At 55.4% G+C, this 24,974-nt stretch overlaps 1 protein-coding gene and 1 long non-coding RNA gene across 2 annotated transcripts; both read left to right on the forward strand.

The window, feature by feature from the left end:
* Window positions 1–3,525: 3,525 nt before the first annotated feature.
* LOC113953499 lies at window positions 3,526–23,268 on the forward strand. The gene is made up of 3 exons (XR_003529892.1): window positions 3,526–3,537; window positions 3,828–3,833; window positions 21,876–23,268. It is a non-coding gene; the product is annotated as an uncharacterized LOC113953499 (long non-coding RNA).
* Window positions 11,667–23,264, forward strand: LFNG (LFNG O-fucosylpeptide 3-beta-N-acetylglucosaminyltransferase). The gene is made up of 8 exons (XM_027656695.1): window positions 11,667–12,132; window positions 19,233–19,281; window positions 20,144–20,243; window positions 20,392–20,545; window positions 20,634–20,719; window positions 21,005–21,170; window positions 21,397–21,482; window positions 21,572–23,264. Exons 1-8 carry the CDS (start codon window positions 11,737–11,739, stop codon window positions 21,636–21,638), a joined length of 1,104 nt encoding a protein of 367 aa, XP_027512496.1. The 5' UTR covers window positions 11,667–11,736; the 3' UTR covers window positions 21,639–23,264.
* Window positions 23,269–24,974: the final 1,706 nt, after the last annotated feature.

Genomic DNA, 24,974 nt, shown 5'->3' on the forward strand with positions numbered 1-24,974 from the left:
TTGCAGCTAAGGAGCCTCTGATGGACTGAACTCACCACCACTGGGCAATTTTAAGCCAATATCAGGCTAGTAATCCCTTGCCACCTGTGCATCTAAGGCAGGAGGATCAGCAGGGACATGAATGTTCTACGGACTCAGTGCCTCCGGGAAGCCTTCCTGCACTATTTTTGCAGTGCTGACCTCATGGCTCCTATCAGCCTGCCCTTTTCCAGCTTCCTCTCCCTGATATCTGGCTTTTGCTCCATATTTCCTCGTGCATTGAGCAATCACCTTAAGCCTCTCTCCACATTTCTAGGATTTTTGTTTATCTCCCTGCATGGTGCAGGGCTCTGACGGGGCCCTGCCTTCCTGTCCTGCCTGCCCAGTTCCTCTGTTTACCCATAACTCAAATTGTATTTGTTTGATTTTTTTTTTAATGTAGAACAACAACTCAGTACTAGGAAAGATGTTTTCTTCTCTCCTTTCTGCTCATTTTTCCACAGTGCCAGCCATATTCTCCAGGTCTCACCACCTGCATCTTTTCTTCTGACCTCTTCATAGGCAGTGCATAAAATTTCTGCTGCGAACAGAAATTCCCAGCTTGGGGGAGCCTGGAGTCTCCCAAAGTCTCTAACTTGTCCCATATTGGCCACTATTGTTTGCAGGGAAGTAAAAACTTCGATCCCAATGGGACATAAAGGGGAAATGAAAATCTTTTTGCCACCCCCACCTCCCTGCGCTCCCCCGCTGACCCCTCTCCCCTCCGTGATCCCACACTCTTCCCTCACAAAGCAAATTCTTCCTGGATTATATTTTAATATCTGCAAAGCCTCAAGTTTGAAAGAAAAACAAACGTGAAACCAGCTCATGTGAAAACCAGAGAAATGGCCTCTGTCACCCCTGAGAGCCGGCACAGGAGCCACATGAGCGGGTCAGGGTGGGCAGAGCTGACACAGGCACTCTGTTAGACCAGGCACTGAGACTTCAGCAGCTTAAACCAAAAAGAAATGGGACTGTCATACAGTGCAAGGGGAGAGCACAACGACAGCCATCTTGGGAGCTTAGTCTGTCTTTCCCCACACATTTCTGATTCATACCCCTGGGCATTTATAGTACATGACCCTGGTAAAAGTGATGAGGTGGCGTTGCGGGGTTCCAAGGCTTGGGACAGAGCACCTGCAGGAGCGCAGTCCTACCTCCTGAAGAAAACCCCTCTGCAACAGCATCCCATTTTGCAGAGGCTGGGATCGAGCTGGAAACAAAGTCTTGCTGTTCCCTGAGCTCTTCTCTTTTACATTTGACCCAGTTTGGGGAAATGACAGCTTGTCTGTGCACAGCTCCTGCCGAGGGAAGCTCCAGCCCTCGCTGGCCACTGCTCAGCTCGTGGGCTCCTGCAGCCCCTGCAAAGCCCCGGTGTGTTTTTCTGTTCTGCAAAGGGATGGGGTTATTACGAAAGGGAAGCAAGGTGAGAGATAACGATAGAATATGGTTTCCTCTTCCCTCTCAGCTGCCAGTTTGACTGCAGCCCAGGTCGGTAGTGGAGGATGCCGTGCTGCCGGGTGCCTGTCCAGCGGTGTGTGCTGGATCCCAGCCCACTTCCTATGGGGCAGGTGGCTGCATCCCCTCCGTGGGCTTGGCACGCTCCCTGCACCCTCTTCCAGATGAGCAGCCAGCAACCAGCTTATTCCAGAATAAAAGCCATGTCATTCTGACTGTAAAAACCAGGGTAACTATTTAAGTATGTCCTTTCTCCACCTGAGTGGGCAACCCCTGTGCAGGATGCTATTCCTAGATGGAGATTGTAGTTAATTCTCTAACTGGGCAACACTTGAAATAAACCCAAAAGAAATTTTCTTGACCACATCCTTAGATGGGGTCCTTCAAGTTCAGGGAATGGGGGACAAAGGGGACCCTGAGGGGACAAAGGACAGTGGCTGTTCTGCAGCAACGAGAGGAGCAGTCGGTCTGTCGAGGACGTCGAGTCCCTTCCAAGAGTACAAAATGCATCGCCTCCACCCTTCCTGATGGAAACCTTAATGAGCCATGGGGAACAGGAATAAGGAGTTTCCTCGTTTTGCTCCCAGATTTTGACGATGATCACTGGCCTAAACTTTCTCCCAGTGGTATGCAGAGGTACTGCACAGTTCTCCAACACATCTTAGTTTCCCAGCCTACAGAACACTTGCTTGCTTCTTGGCTCGTCTTGTTACAGCAGGATAACAGGCAACACAGGCTGTCCATGAGTCCCAGGGTACCTCAAAAACTGGGACTGCTGCTCCCAGAGCACCCAGTGCAGGGATAAAATGGATTGTTTTCTCCTCTTCCAGATAGGAGAATTAAATTTCAATATTTTTAATCTCTTTTGTGTAAATAATACCAGCTCTGAAGAAAGGCTTTTGACCTCTCTGGGTGCTGTGAGCATCATTCCATATCTCTTGGCTGTGGAGTTCCCTGCTGGGCTCTGTGTGTGGGCAGGGACATTGGGTTGCAGTACACATGGCCAGCATGTTCTAATGTTACCTGGGCTTTCCAGGCACCCTGCTCATACACACATGACAGCAGCTTCAAAGGAACTCACTGAGAGACCAGAACTGGGTATCCTGATGTGATGTTCCAGCACATGTATGGAGCTGGAAACATGCATGGGTGGGGTGGCATGTGGTGGGAGGTTAGTCCCAGACTAAACATCATCTGAGGGTTTGTCTGTGACTGACTGATCTGAGGAGAATTGTTCTCAACTCTCTTATTGCCACATGGATTTGTTCTGGCTTGTCTATGTTTTAGGGGTTTAAACATTCTCTTCCCAAAGGGATCATCTGTTCTTGGTTAGCTACCATGAGGCCACCCCTTGGCACTGGTGGATTTCAATGGCTAGAAGGACTTGTCATAAAAGACTCTTAGCTCCCTAAAGGCTTTTAAAAACCACAATTTTAATGAAGTTTAAGAATTGAATCTGAATGCTTCTAAACAACATGATCCTGGAGCAGCTGTGCTGAAACCTATTCATGTTGGAAAACGGTTGCTGCATGTGCCAATATTGAAAGAGCAAATATTGACTTACAAGTATCGCATTTGCATCTATGAAGAATTCTCTCTCTCTTGTTTTAGTATCAGTGCTTTTCACCTGCAGCCTTTCGTCTGAATAAATTGCTGTTGTAAATTCCAGTGTTTGATCACATCCTTGTCCTCAGGGTATGGGTGTGCTCTTATGGCTTTCATGGAAACACAAAGAGAAGATCATCCTTTTTATACTGGGACAGGGAATTGCAGATTTTCTGGAGAATTTTGAAGTTTGGGTTTCCTGTTTTTAGTGGTTTACTTATCTGCTTATGGTTGAGCTCTGTGTGGCAAATTCCTCCTTCATCTGCAGTTGGGAAAAATGATTCCTGTTCTCAGGAGACCTGAAAGCTGAGACCCCAATTTTGGGAGGAGGAGTCCAAGCACATGCCTCACCTATGGGGCAGCTGGAAGAAAACACTTCCAGCCACAGATGTCTCAGCTTCTCTGCCCACACAGGAGTGACAGCCCAGCAGAGCTCCCGGGGCTGTTCTACAGTCAGTGGGGGCTGGAGCCAGGTTCACTTGGAGATTTGCGCTTTGAACTGTGTGACAATCTTTTCACACTGATCTGAAATGATTGTGCTGAGTGCCCAGACCCTCCAGGGTACAGCTTATAATACTGCTTATAAGGCCAAGAGCTGTTCTGACACAGAGGCCACCAAGCAATTAAACTTGCCAAGTGCAAATTGCATTGCAGTGACCCTAAAAGCACCTGTTGGGGGGATGAGAGGTGGTACAGGCTTGGGAGAGAGGAAGACTGGTGGCTTCTTGCTGGTGCTGTCATCAAAGGAAGATGTGTAGATGGGCAGTGGAGGAATCCCCAGCTGTATGCATGGCTCCAGGAGTTACAGATCAGCTCCATCAAGGTCCAGCCAGATGCTGTACTACAGAGCTAGATCATGTATATTAAGTGGCTTTCCCTGCCTAGGGAGCTGCATGGCATGGATGAAGGCTTCCCAGAGGATGCTGTAGAGCAAGCAGAGCTCTGTAAGGTGGATGGGGAGAAAGCAAAGAAGTTGTTAATATTAAACCCTGTGCACCCACCCCTGTTTACAGCAGGGGGGTTGACATCACCTGCAGCACAGCGATGAGGTGAGAGGCAGCAGAGATGCTGTGCTGGTCCTTGGGGGAGAAGACAGTGGCACCCCTTAGCAAACCCCTCTCCCCCAGAGGGGAGGTGCTGGGGCCCTGCAGTGTTTCTGGGTCGCTGCAGTCTCAGAGGAGCTATTCAAGGGGAAAAACACATGCACATTCCTGAGCACAATGGAGCCCAGCGCCAGACGATGCTCTGGTCCAGGCGCATCCTTGGAGGACGAAGCTTTACAGGAATACCTGAAAGAGGAAGACTATAGTTAAACTTCCAGTTCCCCCAGAAGGTGGAAGACAATGAGCAGCCATGAAAAGGCATTTCCTGCCCATCTATTGTTCCCATCTCTGAGTCCTGATCATGGTTTGCACACGGTCTGCAAGTGTACAGATTTTCTAATTATAGCACCAGGTGAAGAGCTGCGCACACATGTTGTGTCCATGAGCCTTGGAGCAGTCACTGAGCAGCTGGATGAAGGTGTTTCTTGCAAATATTTGTTGCTGGCAGCATTTCTCCACCTCACAGCTGGTCTCACCAGTTTCAACAGCCGTCCCAGTCTCCTGCTCCTATCCCAGGTGTCTGCACAGCTTCAATCCTGCTGGAGGCTGATGCGGAGCAGGGATTGTTCCCTCACCCATGGAGCACACATAGCACGTCTCCTCTCCAGGTTAGGGCACCCGACCTGTCCTCCATCTCTGCCTGTCTTTATCTCATCCCATTTCCTGGCCCCAGCTTTTCTGTCCTAATTAAATGTTAAAAACACGTGGGATCCAGGCCAGGCACGAATGGTTTCAGCAAAGCAATTAGCCCTACGTGAGCGCGGAACAATTAGCGCTGCTCTCTGGAATTCAGCCATTGTGCGACTCATTGTATATTTTTGCCTTAAAAGGGGGCCAGTGTGTTGGGAGGAGAGCAAGGGCCCCCGTTCGCAGCGCTGGGCTGACATTTGCACTATGTTAGTCATGCTACATGTCAACATTTTTGTGAGCTTTCCAAAAACAGAAATTCTAATGGGATGTTTTAATCCCATCTTCACCCCCGCACGTCCCCCCTGCCTTTCCCCCTTTCAGCTCCCACCTCCCTCCTCCTTCTCCCGCCTCGCACAGCACTAATACCATCCTCTCTCAGCTTCAGCTCCCAGAAACCAGGCAAAGCCAGAGCAGTGAAATTCCTATTTAAACTAGCATCACATGAAAAATGAACTGTTGCTTCTAATCCCTTTTGCAGGGGGAATGAGAGGGGAACAAACAATTTCCCGGGGGTGCAGTGGGGAAGGGGCTTTTGGGACACACCAAGGAAAGTTGGGGGAAGCTGTGTGTGAATAATGACTCACTCTTCTACCTTTGAAAAACCACTCAGCAGCTTAATCGAGACTCTCCAGGGTCAAGGAAGAATCCAAGAAGCTGTGGGGGCCCAGAGGGAAGTCAAATTTCCTGGGGGCAACCAACTTTTTGAAACAGTCTTGGCAGGAGTGTTGCAGGGCCAGGGTGACATGTATTTGATCTGGTTCAGATGCAGAGAGTGTCAGCTGCAGGACCTATCAGTGCTCCAGGGCCAGCTGCAGGCACTCAGATGCTCAGGTCTGCACAGGGAGTTAAAATGCACCCCTGATCCTCTCCACATCTCTCTCTCCCTAGGAGGTTTTGGACACCTGGACTTGTAGGTAGCTGTGGCAGGAAAAGAGTGGCCAATGTCCCATCACGGAGTGGGGACTGACCACTGCATCAGACATGGACCTTAAAAAAGAAAATTTAGGCAATTATTAAGGCAGGTGAAAAATTAGGGAATTATTAAGACTGGAAGGGAACCCCAGAGGCAAGAAGCCACCTTGGGCTTGTCTCAGTCCCCTGATGCAGCACCAGAGCTGTCCCCAGCACAGAAAGTCCAAGCATTGCTCTTTCCCGTGGTTGCTGGCACAGCTGGGCACAGCTGGGCTCTGCCCTAAACTGGGCTGCTGTGCAGTGTTTCAGGGCCTGACCTCACGTGCTCCTGCTTTCTGCCTTCCTTGGTTCTTCCTTCTCTCCCTTTGCACAGGATCCACAGCAGTGGCTGCCAAACACAGCACAGGGTTTGGCTGGGATGGGCTCTGGGAGCAGCCTGCCTGCCTGCATTTGGTTACTGTTCCTTATACTCCAGTTCTGCTGTTGCTGGAGACTGGATATTGGGTTCACTGGGCCTTTGTCCAGTTCAGTCCAACCCAGTATGAGATTTGATTCATGCCTCCTCCTTGGGGTAATCATTAAATGCTTCCCCTGACATCAGCTTCTGGCTCCTCTTCAGAAAGGCATTGGGGAGAGGGACAGCTCACAATGGGAACATGAAGAAATTTGGGGCCAGAAAGAATAAGAGGCCAAAAGTTAAAGGCCAGGAGGTGCAGGCTCTGCTGACCACACCTCTGGAAGGAGCTTGGGACAGCCTGTCCATCATCTGCAGCAAACTGTGATCTCAGCTTGTTATGCTCTGGCCTGGCCTGTACAGACAGACACATACAGACCAACATGTACAGACTGCATGCCCAGCCCATAAGGGAGTCTCTCAAACAGGCAGCAGTCCAGAGGACAGGGACCTTGGGGTCTCTGCCAACGTCACCTCCTGGGAAATTGAGGTGAGATGAACAGTCAGTAGAAGCCACACTCATCTCTGCCTGTCAGTCCCACTAACTGAGCACTGCTGAAGCTCTGGCTCTGCAGTCGCTCATGCAATGCAGGGTTACAAGACATTTAAACTCTGCTTAATTAATTGCTGTCTTATACCACCCCAAGCCCACTCTGCCGGTTAGTCTAAGCAGTGTGTGAGAGCAAGTCTCCAGCCCAGGACAGCTCTAAAGCTCCCTAGTTTTCTCTCAGGGTCAACACCAAATGAGAGACCTGCAGCCGGAGACAACCACATCCAGTCCAGCATCCCAGGCATCCAGCTCAGCATTCCTGTTTGGCAGCAGTGTCCCCCCCCTCCATGGTCCAGCAGGTGTACCCATGAAGAGGAGGTTGTCCTGCCCACCAGCCCAGGGATTTTGGGGTGGGAAAGCCAGGTCTGCGAGGACAGTCTTCATCTGCCCCATGAGCTCCTGTTGGGAGAAGAGAGATGCACAGGCTGCGGGAAAGTGGGGTTATATCCAGCTAGTTTTGCTAGTTCAGGCTCAGTTTCCCTCATGTTTTTACCTTCATTCCACGGTTTTAACATCACGATTTCATACCCCAAAGGAAGAATTGGAAAGCTCCCCTTGTACACCTTACACTGCCGAAACTCCCCTGAGATCCACCTCGACTGTGAAGCGCTAAGAGAGGCATTAAATCAGTGGCAGATGCCCCACCAGCCTCCCCTCTTTCCACATCTACCTCTCCTCCCCTGGACTGAATAGGGAGCATGAGAAACCAGGCTGGGCAGGGATGGCCCCGTGCCCCTCGCTTTCTTTCAGGATCAGAGTGTCTACGGGGCCGCCTGTGTTCCCCCAGCTCCTCTCCCCCTGCAACGTCGGGGGCTGTAATCTGGGGGCAGTGGGCTTGGAGATGGAGAAAAATGCAGGAGCAGGGAGGGGGAGACAGGGACTGTCCCCACCCGCCACCACCACCACCAAAGCCCCAAATTCTTAGACCTGGAGGAGTCACCACCAAATTCCATTCAACTGACAGAAAAGAAATCAAATCCTTTTAAAGAGAGCCCACTTTCCCCGCAAGAATGCTCCCTCGGCCTTTTGTTGCAGGGCTTTGCTTGCTCCCAGCAGCTCGGAGGAAGCTGCTCCAATACATTAACCAGTTTAACTTGCTCGTGACCCCCTCTGCCCAGCGCACAATGAAACGCTTCGCCCGCTTTTTTCCCTGGCTCCTTTTCAGGAGCTAAATCCCCCGCTGTTCCCTGCTCGCTGCCTCTCTCACTCAACCTTTCTCAGGCCTCTGCTTCAGCCCCGGGAAAATAATGACGCTTTGCATTTGTATAGCCCCCCGGCCCCGTGGGATCTCACAGTGCCCCGTACTGATCGAATCGTGTCCCTCCACCCCGCTGAGGGGACCCGCAGTCCCCCGAGGTGGAGGGAAAAAGCAGTGTAGAGTCTGAGGCCACGGAGAGTGGATGGGGCTTGCAGCAGGACCTGGTGCCAGTGCTGGAGCATATTGGGGGATGATGGTGATGGAGGCAGTTCAGCATGGGGAGATGCATTGTGAGCACCCATTACAGGAGATTTGGGTGCTGGGCAGGGAGATACTGACACGCTCCACTCTTTGCAGCCACCTCAAAGGCACTGCCAGACCCTCTGCTACACAGGCAGGAAGGTTTTATGTTCTGAAGGTGGTTAAAAGAACGTCAGTAGATGAAAAAACTGAGCGCTTGCCCTGGCCCTGAATAGTGGAGCCCATCAGACAATGGGAAGTTAACCAAACCCGGGCCGGGAGCGCGGAGTTCTGCCGCGGGGCGCTGCCGTTTTCCTACCAGTAATTGATGCAAAGTCCTTTTTGTGTTCTCAGAAAATCCCAGAAAGAAAAAGCGGAGGCTGGGGGGGGGGGGGGGGGGGGAGTGTTTAGAAGCAGACCACGGGCAGGATCCAGTTCCTGGGCTGCCCTCCTCCGACGTCTCCCTCACAGATCTCAGCTGAGGGTTGGAGCAGTGGCCGCCCGGCCGCGCGTCGGGGCCGAACCCCGTTAAATACCCCCGACAATACGACAGCGGCGAAGTCGGCGCCTGACAGAGCTTTTAACCCCTGTCCGACGGAGCGCGTAAATCGTTGCGGGCAGACAATGCAGCTTTGCAGCTCGAGCGCGGCATTTCTCTTGGATGACCTGAACACTTTATTACTGGGGATTTATTAACCATTTTTAGCAGCCCTGAGAACCTGGGAGCCTCTTAGGGACCACCTATCGAGTGCTGGGGTCAGGCTGCGAGCAGGGGCGATGCTGAGAGTTTAAACCAATTTAAACCGACCTAATAATGTGGTATGGCTGAAAGGGAGATGCCCCACGTGCAGCCCCAGTCCCGGGCTGGTGCAGGGCTAAATCCAGCCAACTCCAGTGCAAAATCAGTGTGGGATTTCACTGAAGTGAAATTTAAGTGGGAGTGAGTATATCCCTGAGATTTGATGGACTTGGGCAGTGTGTTCTGGTTTGGAACGATCCCTGTGGAGTCAGGAATAGTGGAGAGCACACACCACCCTGCAGCCATAGCGGGCCTCACCCTGTGGCATCTCAGAGGGGTGAGTTATGGACTGTGCCCAAAATGGGATCCTTTTTGGGAGAGGAAGTGAGATGCCTCTCCCAGTCCAGCCTTGGCATCCCTCTTGCAGAGCAGCCATGACAGCATCCCTCTCCCCTGGCCCTTTTATTTATGGGGCACTCAATTTTATTTGGTGCTGGAGCCACCCCTGTTGGAGTTAGGTTTTTTGTACCCAAGAGTGTTTGAATGCCAACAAATTGGGCACCAGATGTTCCTGAGACCATCCTCTGCTGCTCCCTGCCCCTCAGGTACTACCCTGTGCCCACCGAGGGAGTAAGCAGAGTGACCACTCACCATGTCACCATTTCCCCAAGGGGACAGTGCCTCACTGGGGACATCTATGAGGCAGGTGAGGACCGAGTCAGGAGGCCAGGTGCCTAAGGGAGGAAGCCTGCAGGGGTGCGGCTAGTGGCTGGACAATCCCGGAGGAGTCTTGTGGAGGGACAATCCCACCAAAAGAACAGTTTCCACTCGTCGCCTTGGCTCACTGACCCTGCACAGCCGGGCGGAGCCGAGAGGCAGACCCGGGAAGGGGGTTACAGGCAGTGCTGGGAGGCCGGGAGAGCCCTTGTGCTGGTGGCAGCACAGCGGCTCGTCAAACCCCTCTGCATCGCTCGGGGCCGCCGGCACACAGAGCCCGTATTGTCACTTGCCCCGCGGCGCCGGCCGGGACCCCAACATCTGGCCACAGCGCGTGTCCCCAGCCAGTGCCGGGGCTGCGGGAGCGGGAGAGCAGCTGGTCGGGGGAAAAGTGCCTTTCCTCCCCTTTTGGCTCCTGGAGAAAGGGAGTCTTTCTTCATTCAGGGTTTTGCCGTTCAGGCTTTTCAGCTGCCTCTCGAGCAGCGGTTGCTGTGCCATCGGGTTGGAGACAAAGGGCGCCCAAAAAAAAGCAAATTGAGGCTGGAAGGCTGGGCTCCACAGCAATAGCGGGAAGTGGGGAGTGTGGGATTAGGTTCCTGTGTTTGTACGGTCTAACTGCCTTTTTTTTTTTTTTCTTTTATTATGGGAGGCTTCTTTGGCAGCCCAGGTCTCTCTGCAGGCATGGGCAATGCCCTGTGAAACCAAACCCCACAGCCTCCCTGAGCATTTCTAGCCTGGGACCATGGTTCAAGGGCTGACCAGGAGAATGCATAGTCTAAAATCAAGAGAAGGCAAATGCTGGGGCTTGCCTGAGGAAGCAGCTTCCCTGCTTGGTCCTGCCTGGTATTATGGTATTGTTTATCCAGTGCCAGAGATGAATGGAGCACGTGACATCAGGAAAAATGCAAGTTGGACAAGGTCCCTGCCCAAAAATGCAGCAGCCCCTGATTATGGCATTACATTGCAGCACAGGCCCAAACCCAAATCCGCCTCCCTGTAGCAGCACACTCCCTGGGAAAGAAAGCCCCAAAAGCTCACTGCTTGCAGAGGCAGAGGGTATGGGGGGAAAGGGGCCTTGAGATTCGACGTCAGTAAAATATAAGGTTGGTGGCACATCCACGACCAGATTTCAACCCAGTTTTCTCTTTCAGCCACCATTTCGCCCACTGTCTGGCTGGAACAATAGTGTTTCATTTAACAAGCCATCATGATCACTTGGGAGAGGGAAGGGCGGGTGTAGCGTTTATTTTCAGATATCCCAGCACTCTGGGGTCATTCATCAGCTCCAAAGCACGGTGCTGTTCCCGCAATGGGGTTAGTCAGGTCTGGGAGCATCTCCAGGTCTCCCTGGGCAGCGATAGAAACAGCCCCTCCCAGCTCCCCATTCCCAGATTTACCCATCAGACTTGAGATTAGTGAAAGTGAGAGGAGTACTGTGGTTTTCTGGGGATTTGGTGTGGCGTTTTTTCAATTATGCTTGGCCTCGGAAGAGACTGGTGGGAAACTGCCCGGAGTGTGGTCAGGCTGGTCATCTTTCTGAAAACCTCCTGGGCAGAGCTGCGAGAAAATATCGCTGCAGGGAAAACAGCTCGGGACGGGCGGGATGGGGAACGCGCCCATTGCTGCCGATGGAGCGGTGAGCGATGCTCCCGGCCTGCTGGGGGCTGCAGGGGACCAGCGTGTCCCCAGCCCTGAGCATCAAGGGGAAGGGAGGAGGAGGAGAAGGAGGCGCCGGCACCCTGCCCGCACCCAGCCGTGCGCTCCCGGCCGCGGGCAGGGAGATGCGCAGGGCAGGGACCGGGGCCGGGCAGGACGGGGCCGGGGGCGGCGGGACGCGTGTAGGGGCCGGCGGGGAGGCCGCGGGGGTCGGAGGGGCGCGGGCGGTCCGCGGGCAGGGCCGGGCGGTGCCCACGCCCCGCGTGGGGCGGCCCCGGGTCCGTCCCTCCCCGGGCGGGGCGGGGGCGGTTTAAAGGCAGCGGCGCGGCGGGGGCCGGCGGTGGCGGCGGCGGCGGCGAGGAGGAGCGGAGAGGCGAGGAGCGAGCGGAGAGAAGGATGCTGAAGAGCTGCGGGAGGAAGCTGCTCCTGTCCCTCGTGGGCTCCATGTTCACCTGCCTCCTGGTGCTCATGGTGGAGCCGCCGGGGAGGCCGGGGCTGACCCGGGGGGAGGCCGGCGGGGCGCAGCGGGCGCTGCAGAGCCTGGGGGCGGCGGCGGCCGTGGCCCCCCCGGCGGCACAGGGGCCCCCCGGGCTCCGCAGCTTCGCCGACTACTTCGGGCGGCTGAGCCGAGCGCGGCGGGAGCTGCCCGCGGCCCCACCGAGCCCCCCGAGGCCGCCGGCCGAGGACATCTCCCCCCGCGATGTCTTCATCGCTGTCAAGACCACCAAGAAGTTTCACAAGGCGCGGCTGGAGCTGCTGCTCGACACCTGGATCTCCCGCAATCGCGACATGGTAAGGGATGAGGAGAGGGATGGAGATGGAGACGGGGACGGTCCCCACCGCTGGCCGGGATGGAGTGGCTCGGGTCGGTCTGTAGCCCGTGCGTGTCCGCCGCGGTCCCGGCCCTTCGTTCGGGACCGCGGGTTGCTGTAAAATACCAAATGCCACCTCCCGTTCCCATTTCCCCGTATCGCTGAGCCAGGCAGTATTTCGAGGCTGACTGGGCTGTTCTAGAGCCGGATGTGTTTTTGGGAGGGTGAAATGCAGCGTTGAAGGGTGAGTTTGGAACAGGGGAGTGATGAAGAGAGCCCGACTTGGGCTCCTCACACTCAGCAGCCCCCCAAAATTCTGCTCTGGGGTCCTTCTCGCTGAGCACTTGCCCTTGCAGAGCCTGCCTGAGTTGTTTTCCACTGGTGAGAATGAGGCACAGTGTAGAGGTGCAGCCCAGCTCATGGGTGCCTCAGTCAGGGTTGAGTCCCTGCGATGAGGTTTGGCAGAGCCCTTTGAAGTGCCTGTAGTTGGGCTGCCCAAAGGACACCCAGTTTAGCAGGCCAGGGCTGGGAGAGTGTTGGGATGTGCTGAGGCTGTTGGTTCCCTTGCAAGGAACTGGGCAGGACTGGAGTGGCTAGAGGCTCTTTTGGGTCTGTGATGCCTCATCCACACCGAGGCAGTTCTACCTAGTCTGGTTCCTGACCTTACTATGTCCTGCCCAGAGCCCTGGCAGTCCCTTAATCTGTCCTTCAAGTACTGAAGCAAAATTGAAAAGGAAAAAAAAAAGCTGTTTCCTTAGGAAATGTGCCTTGCCATCTGCTCTTAAGACACTTTTTCTACGCTTAGACAGCTTCCCAAGAAAGTTATGTCTGGTCCTAACCTTTCCATCCTACTGTCTTCACGTGTTTCCTCCTGGCCTGGAATTGAGTTTCTTCCTTGCAAACTGTTTTCCTTGGAAATCTGGAGTGGCTGAGGGGGGGGGAGGTGACAGGGGAAGAATCAACCTTCCTCACCCAAGTCTGCTGGACTCTGTGGGATCTTGGCTCCTGCAGCTTACCCCAAGAATTATGCTTCTTTTTTTTCCCCCTGTGAATCTTGTTCCTTCTTCTTCTTTTTTTTTTTTTTTTTTTTTTTTGCTCAGGTTTCCTTGGCTTGGCAGTGGATGTGCCATCTCTCTTTGGTCCACTTATTTAATGGAAACCTCTTTTATGCTCTGCTGTCACTGTGAGGGGGTAGTGAGTTTTGGTGGGGGGAAACGCTCTTTGAGCACCTACAGATGATCCTGGGAATGGCTGCTCTTTTTTTTTTTCTCCTCCCTCTTGTGAGCTACGGCTTTCTTCTAGGTTTTCTTTTTTTTTTTTTTTTGTTCCCTTTTTCCGGTTTGGATTCCCCGGCCCCCAGGCTCGGCTCTCACGCTGTCCCCCTGGGCAAGCTAACAAAGCCCCTTTTCTCCTGGCGCGGAGAAAAGGCTTCGCAGCCTCTTGTGTGGCACTTTCCATGGGAACGAGGGAGCCGGAGCCGGCCGTGTCCAGGTCAGGTTGCCTAGAGATGAGGGCCATGAAGCCAGGGGGGCCGCAGCCCGGCGAGGTGCCCGCCTGACAAGCCAAGCCGCTGAGTGACGGCTCTTGTACAGCACTTGAGGACAAGGAGCTGCCGAGAGAGAGCTGGAGGCGGCGCAAACTCCTGCGGAGCAAAGCGAGGGCTGGGGGGGGACACATGGAGGCAGAGGGGATGAGCCTGCCGGCTCCACTCTTCCCACTATGACCCGGCTGCTGCCTCTGGGAAGCTGAGGCACACTGGGCTTCCCAAAACTTGGCATTGAATTGAGGATTTCTTTGCCTGCAGAGTGCAGGATTGGCTCCATGGGGCTCCTCTCCCTTGCTTCCCTGTATCTCTTCCTTGCCTGGCCCTCGGTTTCTGTCCCAGGAGGGTGGTTTGGTGACAGCAGGGTACTGCCACTACTCAAATGTCTCTCTTGGTCTGAGTCAGGCCTGTTTTCTGCTCATCCTGCCCCTCTCTCGCTCTGGTTTCACTAACGGCTCGGGCACATGCACTGCTTTGACAACACGGGGAAGTTCCTGCCCAAGGGTTGAGAATCCCCCGTGTCTGATGCTGTGTCTCTCCTTCCCCTGATCCTCCTCACATCAAACCCCAGCCTCCCTCTGGCTGTTCATTAGCCAGGCAGAAGGGATGCAGACACTGGTAAGAAGGGGTTAAATCCAGCAGGTAGCTCCTGGCTGGACCCTGGCAGATAGAGGGAACAGCTATTGTGTCCTTCCTTGGCTGCTCTTTGTTCTGCCCACAATGGTCCCTGTTTCCTGCCCTCTGTCCCCTCCAAGACACTGCAAAGGGCACCCCCTTCTCCTTCCTGCCTCTCTGCACAGGGAGGGCAGATCCCTATTCCCTTCTAAATCTGCTCCTTGGGTTGCACAATCGAGGCTGGACAAGCTGCTTTTGGAAGGAGAGTTATGGGTTTTCCCCTCCTTGCTTTGGGGAGAGTTCCCAGCTGTCTCAGTATCCTTAGGATGCCGGAGTGGAGGTTAGAGAAGCTTTGCACTTGAAATAAAAGAGAAGGGGGGAGGAAAATGGCCATTAAGCAGAAACCCTGGACAGGAGCAAGTCCAAACCCACTGCTTTCCTGCTGAGTCAGCTGATTTGCAGTGGCAGAGTTGCATAAGATGCAACTCCTACCCCCCGGGTACCCCAAAGGTGGCTGGGTGTCCCCTGCCTCTGGGGCACCTCAAGGGCAGCCATGCAACTCCTGGAAGGTGCCCAGGTCTCCCCTGTCCCTGGGGCACCCCGGAGGCAGCCGGGCAGCTCGGCACACGCTGTGGAGCCCGTGAGGGCTCCAGCCTGGGCCGCCGTCCCGCCAGCGTGGGATCCGCTGGCTGCCTCCCGCTCCTCGGCACGGTAATTGCAGGCTTTGAAAAATTCCTGCTCTCGGGGCAAAGGGAATGCTTTTGCCTTCCAGAGACGGCGCTCCTCTGATGGCGGCTCCCAAATTTCTCTAGCACCTTGGCCAGGGTCCCCACCCTCGGGATGGCCGTGGAGTGTGCCGGCGTGCATGTCCCACTTGGACTCCCACCAGAGTGGCTGAGACCAGGGGGCTGCTCATCCCAAACCAGCTCCACAGTGCAGCTGGGCTGTGTGCCAGGGCCTGCTGAGCACTGTTGAACTCAGATCATGTGTGAGGGTCCCTCCCTGCTGTCCCCCCCGGGCAGCCTGTGTGGCTTTTAGGGGTGTGGGCCCCCTTAACTGCCTGTCCCAAACGATGCTGCTGTCCTTGTCCATAAAAGCCCTGGAGCCGGTGAGCGGCGCGTGGAGCACCAGGCGGGAGGGTGGGGGACCCTCGCCACACAATGAGCTCATTGTTTTTGAGGAGGTTATTAAAAAATTATAGCATTTAAAATTACAGTGGAGGATTCTTCCTCTTGCCGAAAGGAGCTGGGGGAGGAAGGGCCTGCGGCCTTGCAAGCCCCTTCCCCGCCTCTGCAGGTCCCAGCCCTGGGATCCTGTGCCAGCACAGACTACCCCTCCAGTCCTGGGGAAAGGCACTGCCACGGAGTGGGGACGCTGCCATCATGGGGACGCTGCCATCACAGGGATGCTGCCGTCGCACTGCTGCCAACCCGCTGAAGAGGGGTGGGGATTTTCCCTCCTAACCAGGAGGAGGGAAAAGGAAAGCATTTGCTGGGGAACACAAAGCTGGGCAGGGACCTGCTCCAGCAGCATCCTCACCTCCTCGGGAGCCCTTTGCCCAGCTGGAGACTGAGCTCTACCTCCAGCACTTCCTCACTACCTCCTTTCCCCTCCACCCAAGTGGGTGTCTGTGAAAGGGGGTGCAGCCCCCTCTGTGTGCTGTGTAGGTATGTGCTGGAGTGCTCCATCCTTTCCCAGCAAGGGGAAGTGAAATGTGGCACAGGGTCAGGATTTGTGCACTGTGGGGTCATGAGGTGCCTGCCTGGCTGAGGTTCCCCTTTTCAGCAGTGTGCTGGTGTGGTGGCAGCAGGCACGGGGTGTGTTGAGTGTGTGTCACCCTGTCACCCCAGGAAGTCACCAAACCACTCAGCCAGGCAGCTCAGAGAGGGGCAGGGTGGCCCTGGGGTGGCCCCAGCTGGTGGGACACCTTGTGCAGCACCCAGCCATGAGCAACCCCCGAGCTCCGGCAGTAGAGGGGAAGTGAGTCACCCTGAAAGGAGAAATGAAGAGGAGGGCAAAAAAAAAAAAAAAAAAAAGAGAGGAGCCCTCCCCAAGGGTGAGGAGGAGGCGGGGAGCTGCTGGCGGCTGCCTGGCTCCTGGTAGACTGCTGGGGGGGCTGACCCCATTCTGGCCATGGGGACCCCGGGTGCCGCTCAGTCCTGTCCGCAGGGGCCGTACATTGTGCGGGGCTGTGTGGAGTGGTGGCAGCTATTGTTCGGGAGGGATTTGGCATCCTGTGTTTCTTGAAGCTGCAGTTCTGAGAACAATGAGGTTTCCTGCAGGGGCTGAGGGGGGTGCAGCAGGCCCTTCCTCTCCTGCACCCCGCAGGAAAAGTTACTGCGGGGGGGGTCCAAGAGGTCCTGGCACCCCTCAGTGCCATGGGTGGGACAAGGGCCAAGTGGGACAGGGGTGGATGTAAGGGCTTGGGGTACTTCTGCCTGGGAGGGGAGTGGAGGCTGGCCCTGCTGATGTTGGGTCTGGAGATAGCTGGTTGGTAGGTGACAGCTCAAGGATGTTGGCTGCAGTGTCCCATTGACTTGCACCACTGTGAACTGGATGCTGCCATCATGTCCAGCATCCCACACTGGAGATGCCAAAGGTGGATTCATGTTTTTTGAGGTTTTTTGTTCTCCTCCTTTCCTGGCCTGTCCCTCCCCAGGCTTGGCTGTCACCTGTGCTCCTTGCCCCTGCAGCCCCAGGCAAGGGGCCGTGCAGAAAGGGTGCAGCTGCCCTCCAAGAAATGCAGACAAAATAATTAAAGAAATAAAGCCTTTAATTTTTTTAGTTTTAATTGAATATCATGGTGGGGCTGGGAGGATTGTGGGAAACCTATGAGGCCTCAGTAGGTGCCCACATGGGGTGACTTGCAACTGTGTGCCCTTGTCCTGGTTCCCAAGTTGTCACCTGGTCCACCCACATCAGGAATATTGCAGGGATGTATGTGGTGAAAGGGCAGGGGAGATGCCTTGGTAGGATGAAGCCTTTTGGTGCAGGCAAGTAATAAACAATTGTCCCTGTGGTCTATTTATAGTGGTTGAGCCGGAGGATTAGTTGTGGGGTTATTTTTGGAGCAGCTGAAGGCAGTTGCTGGATGGCGTTTCTGAGCTAATCAAGCAAACATTTTCTGTCTCGCCTGTGCGGAGGCTCTGTGTCCCCTGTCTCCCTCTGGCGAGGCGGAAACCTGGGGTGGGGTGCCAGGGCAAGTGTGATGGGCTTGGCTTGAGCATCCTTGGATGGTCTCCTGCTGCCCTGGTTAAGCTCATACCTGGGTCAGCTACCTGAACCACACCCCAAGCACCTGGGGGACATGGGGACCCGCAGCAAGGTGCTGGCTGAACCCTGCATTGGTTGGGGGTGACATCCCCCTCCTCTACACGCAGCACTGACCCTGTCCCACCAAGCAGTGATATGTCCATGGAGCCACAACAACCACGGCCATCCTTGGCCCCGCAGCTGATGGGCTGAGGTCTCCATCCCCCAGCTGTCCCCTCCTCATCAACGATTCCCCCTCCCCTTTGCTCAAGGCCTTCCTGACCTCTGTCCCTCCCCAAAAGCCAGGCTGCACGGCAGGCTCTGCATTTGTGAGAACTTGCCTTCCCACCTCCTCCATCCCTTTTTTTTTTTTCCCCCCTTTCTCTTTTCTCCTTTTCAAGCCCCAAAGGTCACTTGTAGCCCCGTCCCCTCCCATTGAGCCTTCTTGCAGATCCGGGCTCTCCCCACCAGCCCGGCTGGGGACCTAAGCAAACAGGGCCGGGTTAACCAGCGCAGCTGTATGCTAATGACCGCTGCCCGCTTAACTCTCCTCCGCTGAGTAAAGTCAACCCCACTATTGTACCCACCTCCTCCAACAAGCCACAAAACCCCAGCGCGTTCCCGGGGCCGGCTGTGGGGTGGCACCCAATTTCCAGCTCACTTGTAATTCATCATCCCCAGCACTCGGGCTCCATCGTCCCCCCTCTGCTGCCTCCTGCCTCCCCCCCCAAGCCCTTTTGTCTTTCTTCCTTTGCCCTTTTGTGCACGTCTGGTTTTTAATAGCGCTTGGCAGCTGGTTGTGGTTTCTCTCCTCCAGCTTTGTTTGCTGCCCACTGATTGATGGCGATGCCTTTCCCACCCCCTGCTCTCTCTTCTTGCTTCTCGCCCTTCCCCAAATCCCAGGCCAGCAGCAGCCCCCCCAGTCCTCCTTCCCGGGCAGCATATGCCAGGAATTAGCTGTGTAAATAGAGGAGTGCAGCCTGGTGGGTAGCTCAGGAGCCCAGGGAGGAGATAGGGTGCTGCCTGGAACTTGGGGCCGTGCTGGGATAGGCAGTGAGGGACTGTCCACTCCTCGGGGCTGGTGAGAGGCACCTGAAGGCACCATCTCAGCCACCCTAGGGGGGGACATGGGGAGCAGAGAGGAGTCGTGGGGGTATTGTGCAAGTGGCCAGGGGCAGCCATGTGCTGTTGACACAGGTGGGGACGCAGTTGGCAGCCGGCGCCACAGGCAAACACACCTGCCTGGGCGGCTGCTTTGGCATCCCCGGCCACAGGCGCTGGCCAAAGTCTGAAATCCCTGCTCAGATCGAGCCGCACTCTGCACCTGCTGCCCCGCACACACCCCGTCTCACTCTGGGGACAGGCCCCAGCACCCGAAACCTCCCTGCCAGCTGCTGCCCTGTGGGAAAGGCGAGAGGATGGGGATGCTCAGCGTGTGGGCTGGGGTTTGCATCCCAGGGGGGCTTGGCACCCTTCTTGGTCTAAAGCTGAGTGTGTTATGGGGATGCCCAGCTCCCAGGTGCTGGTTTGGGTTTTGGCAAGGGGGAAGAAGTCACTGCCAGCATCCTGGAGGAACTGATCCCAGGTGCTGCCCAGGGGCACTGTGTTGCATCCAAAGCCACGTGGTCTCAGCCCCTTGGTCCTCAGAGGTGCCTTGTCTTCTCTTTCAGACCTTCATCTTCACAGACGGGGAGGATGAGGAGCTGAAGAAGCAAGCACGTGAGTCTGTGGCGCTTGTCCCTTTGTGTGTGTGACATGGCCAGGTCCCCTGAAGAGCCCTGCTTGTGGAGCATGGCTGGCATGGAGCTTGTCCTGGGAACTCTGGAAAAGCCCTCACCACAGAGACCCGGACTGAGAAGGAGGCAGTTCTTTTCACTGATTATGCTTAAAGCACCCTCTGCCCAGGAGCCCCACCTGGGGGCAGGTTTTTTTCCCAGTCAGCCCAGCCTGTCTCCTGTATGATGCTGCTGGGGAGCATGCTAACAGGGTGGGGTGCCTTTGCACCGCTTTGTCCCTGGGATGAGCTGGGATTGATGGGCAATACAGACAGGGTTTCATGGGAGCATTTCTCTGGCAGTCATTCTTCGGGCTGGGGTCAGCATGATCTGTTCTTCCCATGCAAATGACTCCTTTGCAGGCTGGGAAGTGATTGCTTTTGAGCCAGGCAAGTAAAATAGGGTAGGATTTTTGCTGTCATGTCCTGGAGGAGCTGGCTCACAGGCCCCCCCTCACCCCCAGGGTGACTGGTGCATGGCTCTGGGATGGGCAAGGTGTTGTAGGATGGCATAACTCCTAGAACATAGGATAGGGCCGAACTATGGTGTATCAGTTACATCCACTGCATCTACATCCCTTGATCACCCCTTCCCTTATCTCACATGGACACAAAAGGCGTTCCCTAAAAATTCATCAATTGCCCAAAACAGTGTGGCATGGAGGTCTTTGAGCATCAGGATCATCCCTGAATTTCCATCCCCCTGGCACACCTGGGGACATGTGTGGTGAAGTGTCACCATCTGAGCACGTAGGGGGGGTATGGGATGCTGCGATGCCGGGCTTTGACCCCCGTCTCTTCACGCAGGAAATGTCATCAACACCAACTGCTCGGCTGCCCACAGCCGCCAGGCCCTGTCCTGCAAGATGGCTGTGGAGTACGACAAGTTCATTGAGTCGGGCAGAAAGTAAGTGATGTCCAGGGCTGCTGTGGAGGATGGTGGGGCTGAGGGGAAGGGATGGTGCAAGCAGAGACCGTTCGTATTTTTGGGGCCTTATTTCAGTGTGGGGTCTGTGGAGCTGCCCCGGGCCGGTGTGACACTGCTGTCCCTGCAGGTGGTTCTGCCATGTGGACGATGACAACTATGTGAACGTGCGGATGCTGGTCAAGCTGCTCTCCAGCTACCCCCACACACAGGACATCTACATCGGGAAGCCCAGCCTGGACCGGCCCATCCAGGCTACAGAGAGGATCAGCGAGAACAAGCTGGTGAGGGTGGGGAGAGAAGTTGGATCTGACTTAATTTGGGCTGGGTGGAGAAGGAGGTCTCACTGCTGTTGTCTCCCATCTCTTGCAGCACCCTGTGCATTTCTGGTTTGCCACAGGTGGAGCGGGGTTCTGTATCAGCCGGGGGCTGGCGCTGAAGATGAGCCCTTGGGCCAGGTAAGAGCTTTGGTGTTGCCCTCCCATGGGGACTCATCATGGGCTCAAGCAGGGCACAGAGAAGCGATATCTTTCGAGATGGATGTTGAACCATGTCCCCTCACCTTACTCTTTGCCTTGCTGAGGTTGTCTGCAGGGGGCTTGGAAACAAGTTGGGAAGGGCCTCAGTTCCCCCAAATTGACTTTTAATCAGAGCTAGGCACCTGCTGGCCAAGCCCAGACCCTGCAGGGTGCCCACATCCCCTGGGATTTGCTCCTCTGCAGCCCCTCTCTGTCTCCCCGCAGCGGGGGTCACTTCATGAGCACCGCGGAGAAGATCCGCCTGCCCGACGACTGCACCATCGGCTACATCATCGAGTCCGTGCTGGGCGTGAAGCTCATCCGGAGCAACCTTTTCCACTCGCACCTGGAGAACCTCCACCAGGTGCCCAAGTCGGAGATCCACAAACAGGTACCCCAAGTTGTCACCTAAAAATTGGGCATCGTGGCTAAGATATTGATTGACATGCGACCAAAACATCAGCAGAGGGGAAAAGCCCCATCGGCCCATCCCTGTGGGGTGATGCAGAGTGTGACTGGAGGCTTTGGGAAGTGGGGTGAATCTTGCAGCCCTCCATGCCCCTGCTTGATCCTTATGGCCACGTCGGCCACTTGACCCCCCTGTGCTTGCCCCCCAGGTGACACTAAGCTATGGCATGTTCGAAAACAAGCGCAACTCCATCCACATGAAGGGAGCCTTCTCTGTCGAGGAGGACCCATCCAGGTGAGAACGGGGGACCCCATCCCCCCCTAGGCTGGGGTGCTGCGGGGCTGCCACCGTCCCATGCTCAGCATTGCTCCTCTCCTCTGCAGGTTTCGCTCCGTGCACTGCCTGCTGTACCCCGACACGCCGTGGTGCCCCACCAACATGGTTTACTAGGAGGCGCGTGTCCCCTCCAACCTCGTCCCGAATTTCCCCGGTATCCGACGGGCATGCGGGACCTGCGTGCGGGTGTGTCAGTCTGGCCTCGCTGCGAGGCGGACGGACGGACGGACGTCGTTGCTGTGGTATTGCACAGTGTGTGTGTACTGAAGGCTGCTGTGCGGCCCCTTGTCCCCTGCCCTGCCTGCCCGGCTGCCCGTGCCCGCCGCCTGATCCGGCTGGGATGGTGGACAGGGACGGGTCCTGAGCACTTAAACTGTTGGGCACCCGCGGCTGGTGGGCCCCACGCCATGCGTGGGAAGCGACCACAGCGCGGGGCCTTGCCCGCCCCGGGCTTGCTTCTCCTTCATTTTTTTTTCCTTTCAGATGTCAAGTTTTTTGGTGTGTTCTTCCCCTCCTTTCATCTACCCTCCACCCCACTCCCATAACCCCTCACCCACCCCATCCTCTCTCCCAGTCCCAAAATCTCAGCAGCAAAGCTCTGGCTCCCAATTCAGATGAGGGATCCCTGTGAGTTTTGCTCCCTGGCTCGGCAGGCAGGCAGGGGCAGGCAGGGGAATCCTCTGGCCATGGCAGTGGCTGCTCCAGGGTGCTGCAAAGCTGCCGGGTGCTCGATGGCTGCACTGGAGGGAGACGGGGGGGGGGTGGGCTGGGAGCCGGCGTTGGCATTAGCTCCGTTTCCTGGAGCTCCCCCTGTATGGCTGAACTGTTGCCGGCAGCACTGGTCTGTGCACTATTTATAGACTCATGTAAAGACTTTCTATAAATACAGGGGTGGGAGGAGGGCTTTTCCGGAGCTGCCAGAGTGGCGTGGGCATCATGTTTGTGCAGGGTCTCCCTCCAGTGCCGCCTCCCTGCCTGCTCACAGGCAGCCCTGCACCTCTGCAGAGGAGCACCTCAAAGTCCAGCCAGGGGCTCTGTGGGTGTCCCCTGCCCCACTGTGGGGCCAGAGCATCCTCCAGCACTGACCTGGCTGTGGGTGTTGCTGGGGTGGCCGGAGCACCCAGGAGGCATCTGGCCAGCCAAGCTCCTGCCATGGGCAGGCAGTGTTTCCCAGCCTGGCTGTTATGCTCTCCCTGATGGAAAAGGATTTATCCAGGGAGGGAGAGGGACCCTACATCTTCTGAGAGCTGCCTTGCCTGCCACCACCAGCCCTCTGCCCCTGGGCTGAGCCAGAGCTGAACGTTTCCAACCTGAAGCTGAGTGAAAATAGCCCATAATGGGTGTGTTGTAAATATGTTATTGTGCCAGTATTTTTTTTACTGTGCCTTTTTTTTAAGGAAAAAAAAAAACCACATTGAGAAATATGTAGATTTAAAATGCTTTTTATACATTTTCTGTGGATCAGAAAAAGAAAAATCCCCAACCTTTGATAATCTGTTTAAGAAAGAAAGAAAGAAAAAAAAAAATTGCGATGTCTTGTAACTATCACTTACCTTAATTTATATGTTCCAGTATCTGGAATGTCACTCTGTGCTTTTTGTAACTAGGATGTGTTTAAAGCAATAGCTGTGGGAAGGGGAACCAGCATGGACAGTGTGTTCTCAGGGACCTGAACCCGATTGCTGCCACGGGGTTCCCGTGGGAGCAGTCACCAATAAAGTGGCTTTTTTGCTGACCACAGTCACCTGGTCCTGGGCTCCGGTGTCTCTTTATGGATGAGCTGCTCTGAACACCCCTTGATCCCCCGCGGATGTTGTCACCTCTGCCCAAGCTCTCAGGGAGGCACCGAGGAGGGGTTGCGCCTATCATCCCTCTTTTCCCACGGGTACAGGGACCTACTGGCCATTTGCATCGCAGGGTGTGAGGGTCCTCTCCTCCTTCCCCTTCCCAAAAGGCTTGGATAGGGCTTGTCACCTCAGGGCTGGTTTTTCCCAGGCTCAGGGGTGGGAGCGGAGGCGGCGGGGATGAGGTGAGAGCCGGTTGTTAGCAGGGTGTTGTTAACAGCCGGCCGGCAGGCGTGTGCGTGGGAAGGTTGGGGGCTGCAGGGGGGGGGCAAAGAACCCCTCCTCTCCCAGCCCTCCCTTCATCCTCCTCACCACAGTTTCAGCCGACACTGAATATCCACCTGCCAGTAACAAGCCCCAGCTTTCCTGCGCTGTAGCAATATCATAAGATCTTCCCCCCACCCCAAACCAGTCTTGTTTGTGCCACTGGTACCAGCTTCCACCTGTGCCATCCCCACCTTCCCCCACCTGCCTACATCCCCAGCACCTTTTTTTTTTTCCTTTTCGAGGCACACTTACTTACTTCACAGTTTCACTTGAATCTCTGGGTTATCAGGGGGTGGTGCTGCTAAAAATACGGCCTGGCAGGAAGTCGGCGTGTGCTGAAGCAGCCGCTGCTCCTCCCAACACCCTCTCACCCTTCAGACAGCCACAAAAATCAAAAGTCCCCCAAACTCTGCAGCCCTTGGGCTGCCATGGGCGAGGTAGGGCTGTGGCTGCTGCCCCAGAGAACGAAGTATTGCCCTGACCTGGTTGCCCCAAAATGCTCCCCAGAGAAAGGGAGGGGTGGAGAGCAGTGCTGCCCTCCCCCAGCTGACTGGGGCCAGGGATGGTGTGGTGGGTGCAGGATTTGGTGCCCCTCAGCCCTGCCCTGGTGCAGGGTCAGTGAAGGGACCTGTGTCAGGAGCAGGAAGCTGTGACGCTGTGGCACCATCCCCTTGCCCGCATGTTTTCCTATTGCTCATCGGCTGCGGTTTCAGCAGTGCCGGCTCTTCCCGGCAGCCCCGTCACCCTCTCTGAGCCTGACCTTCCCTTGGCCCCGGGGATGGGATGGAGAGTTGCACCCAGGACAGGGCATCACCCATTGCGCCCCACGCAGGGGTGGGTGCAGGGCAGCTGTTGGCTGCAGAACAGCCCAAATCTTGTGTTAAGTGCCCACCAAGGCACCAGGGAGCCAGGGGATGTGGCATGAGGCTGGTATGGTGCTGCAAGGATCAGGAGCCCCTGACAGGGGGAAAGGCTGGGAGGGTGCTGGGCATGGTGCAACACCTGCAGGGGGCTTAAAAAGCAAAATAAATTAAAATAAAATACAATACAAAATAATAGCCCGCAAATAAATTAAATTAAATTAAATTAAAAATTAAAATAAAATAAAAAAATAAAAATAAAATAAAATAAAATAAAATTACCCCATTGAGCCTTCAGGAGTGGGGGCAGGCAGCTCACCAGCCCTCCAGTTTGTCTCCCACCAGGCTCCCAGCCTCTCCCTCCTCCCTTCCCTACTCGTGGGCCGAAAAGTAAATAAATACACGCAATAATAAACAAAAGGAAAACAAAAGCAAAGCCTGCTGCTCTCGCATACTTGGCAGCTCCACAGGCCAGCCTG

The sequence above is a fragment of the Corapipo altera genome, unplaced genomic scaffold (genome assembly GCF_003945725.1).
Source record: "Corapipo altera isolate COAL_440 unplaced genomic scaffold, ASM394572v1 104, whole genome shotgun sequence".
Lineage (NCBI taxonomy): Eukaryota > Metazoa > Chordata > Aves > Passeriformes > Pipridae > Corapipo > Corapipo altera.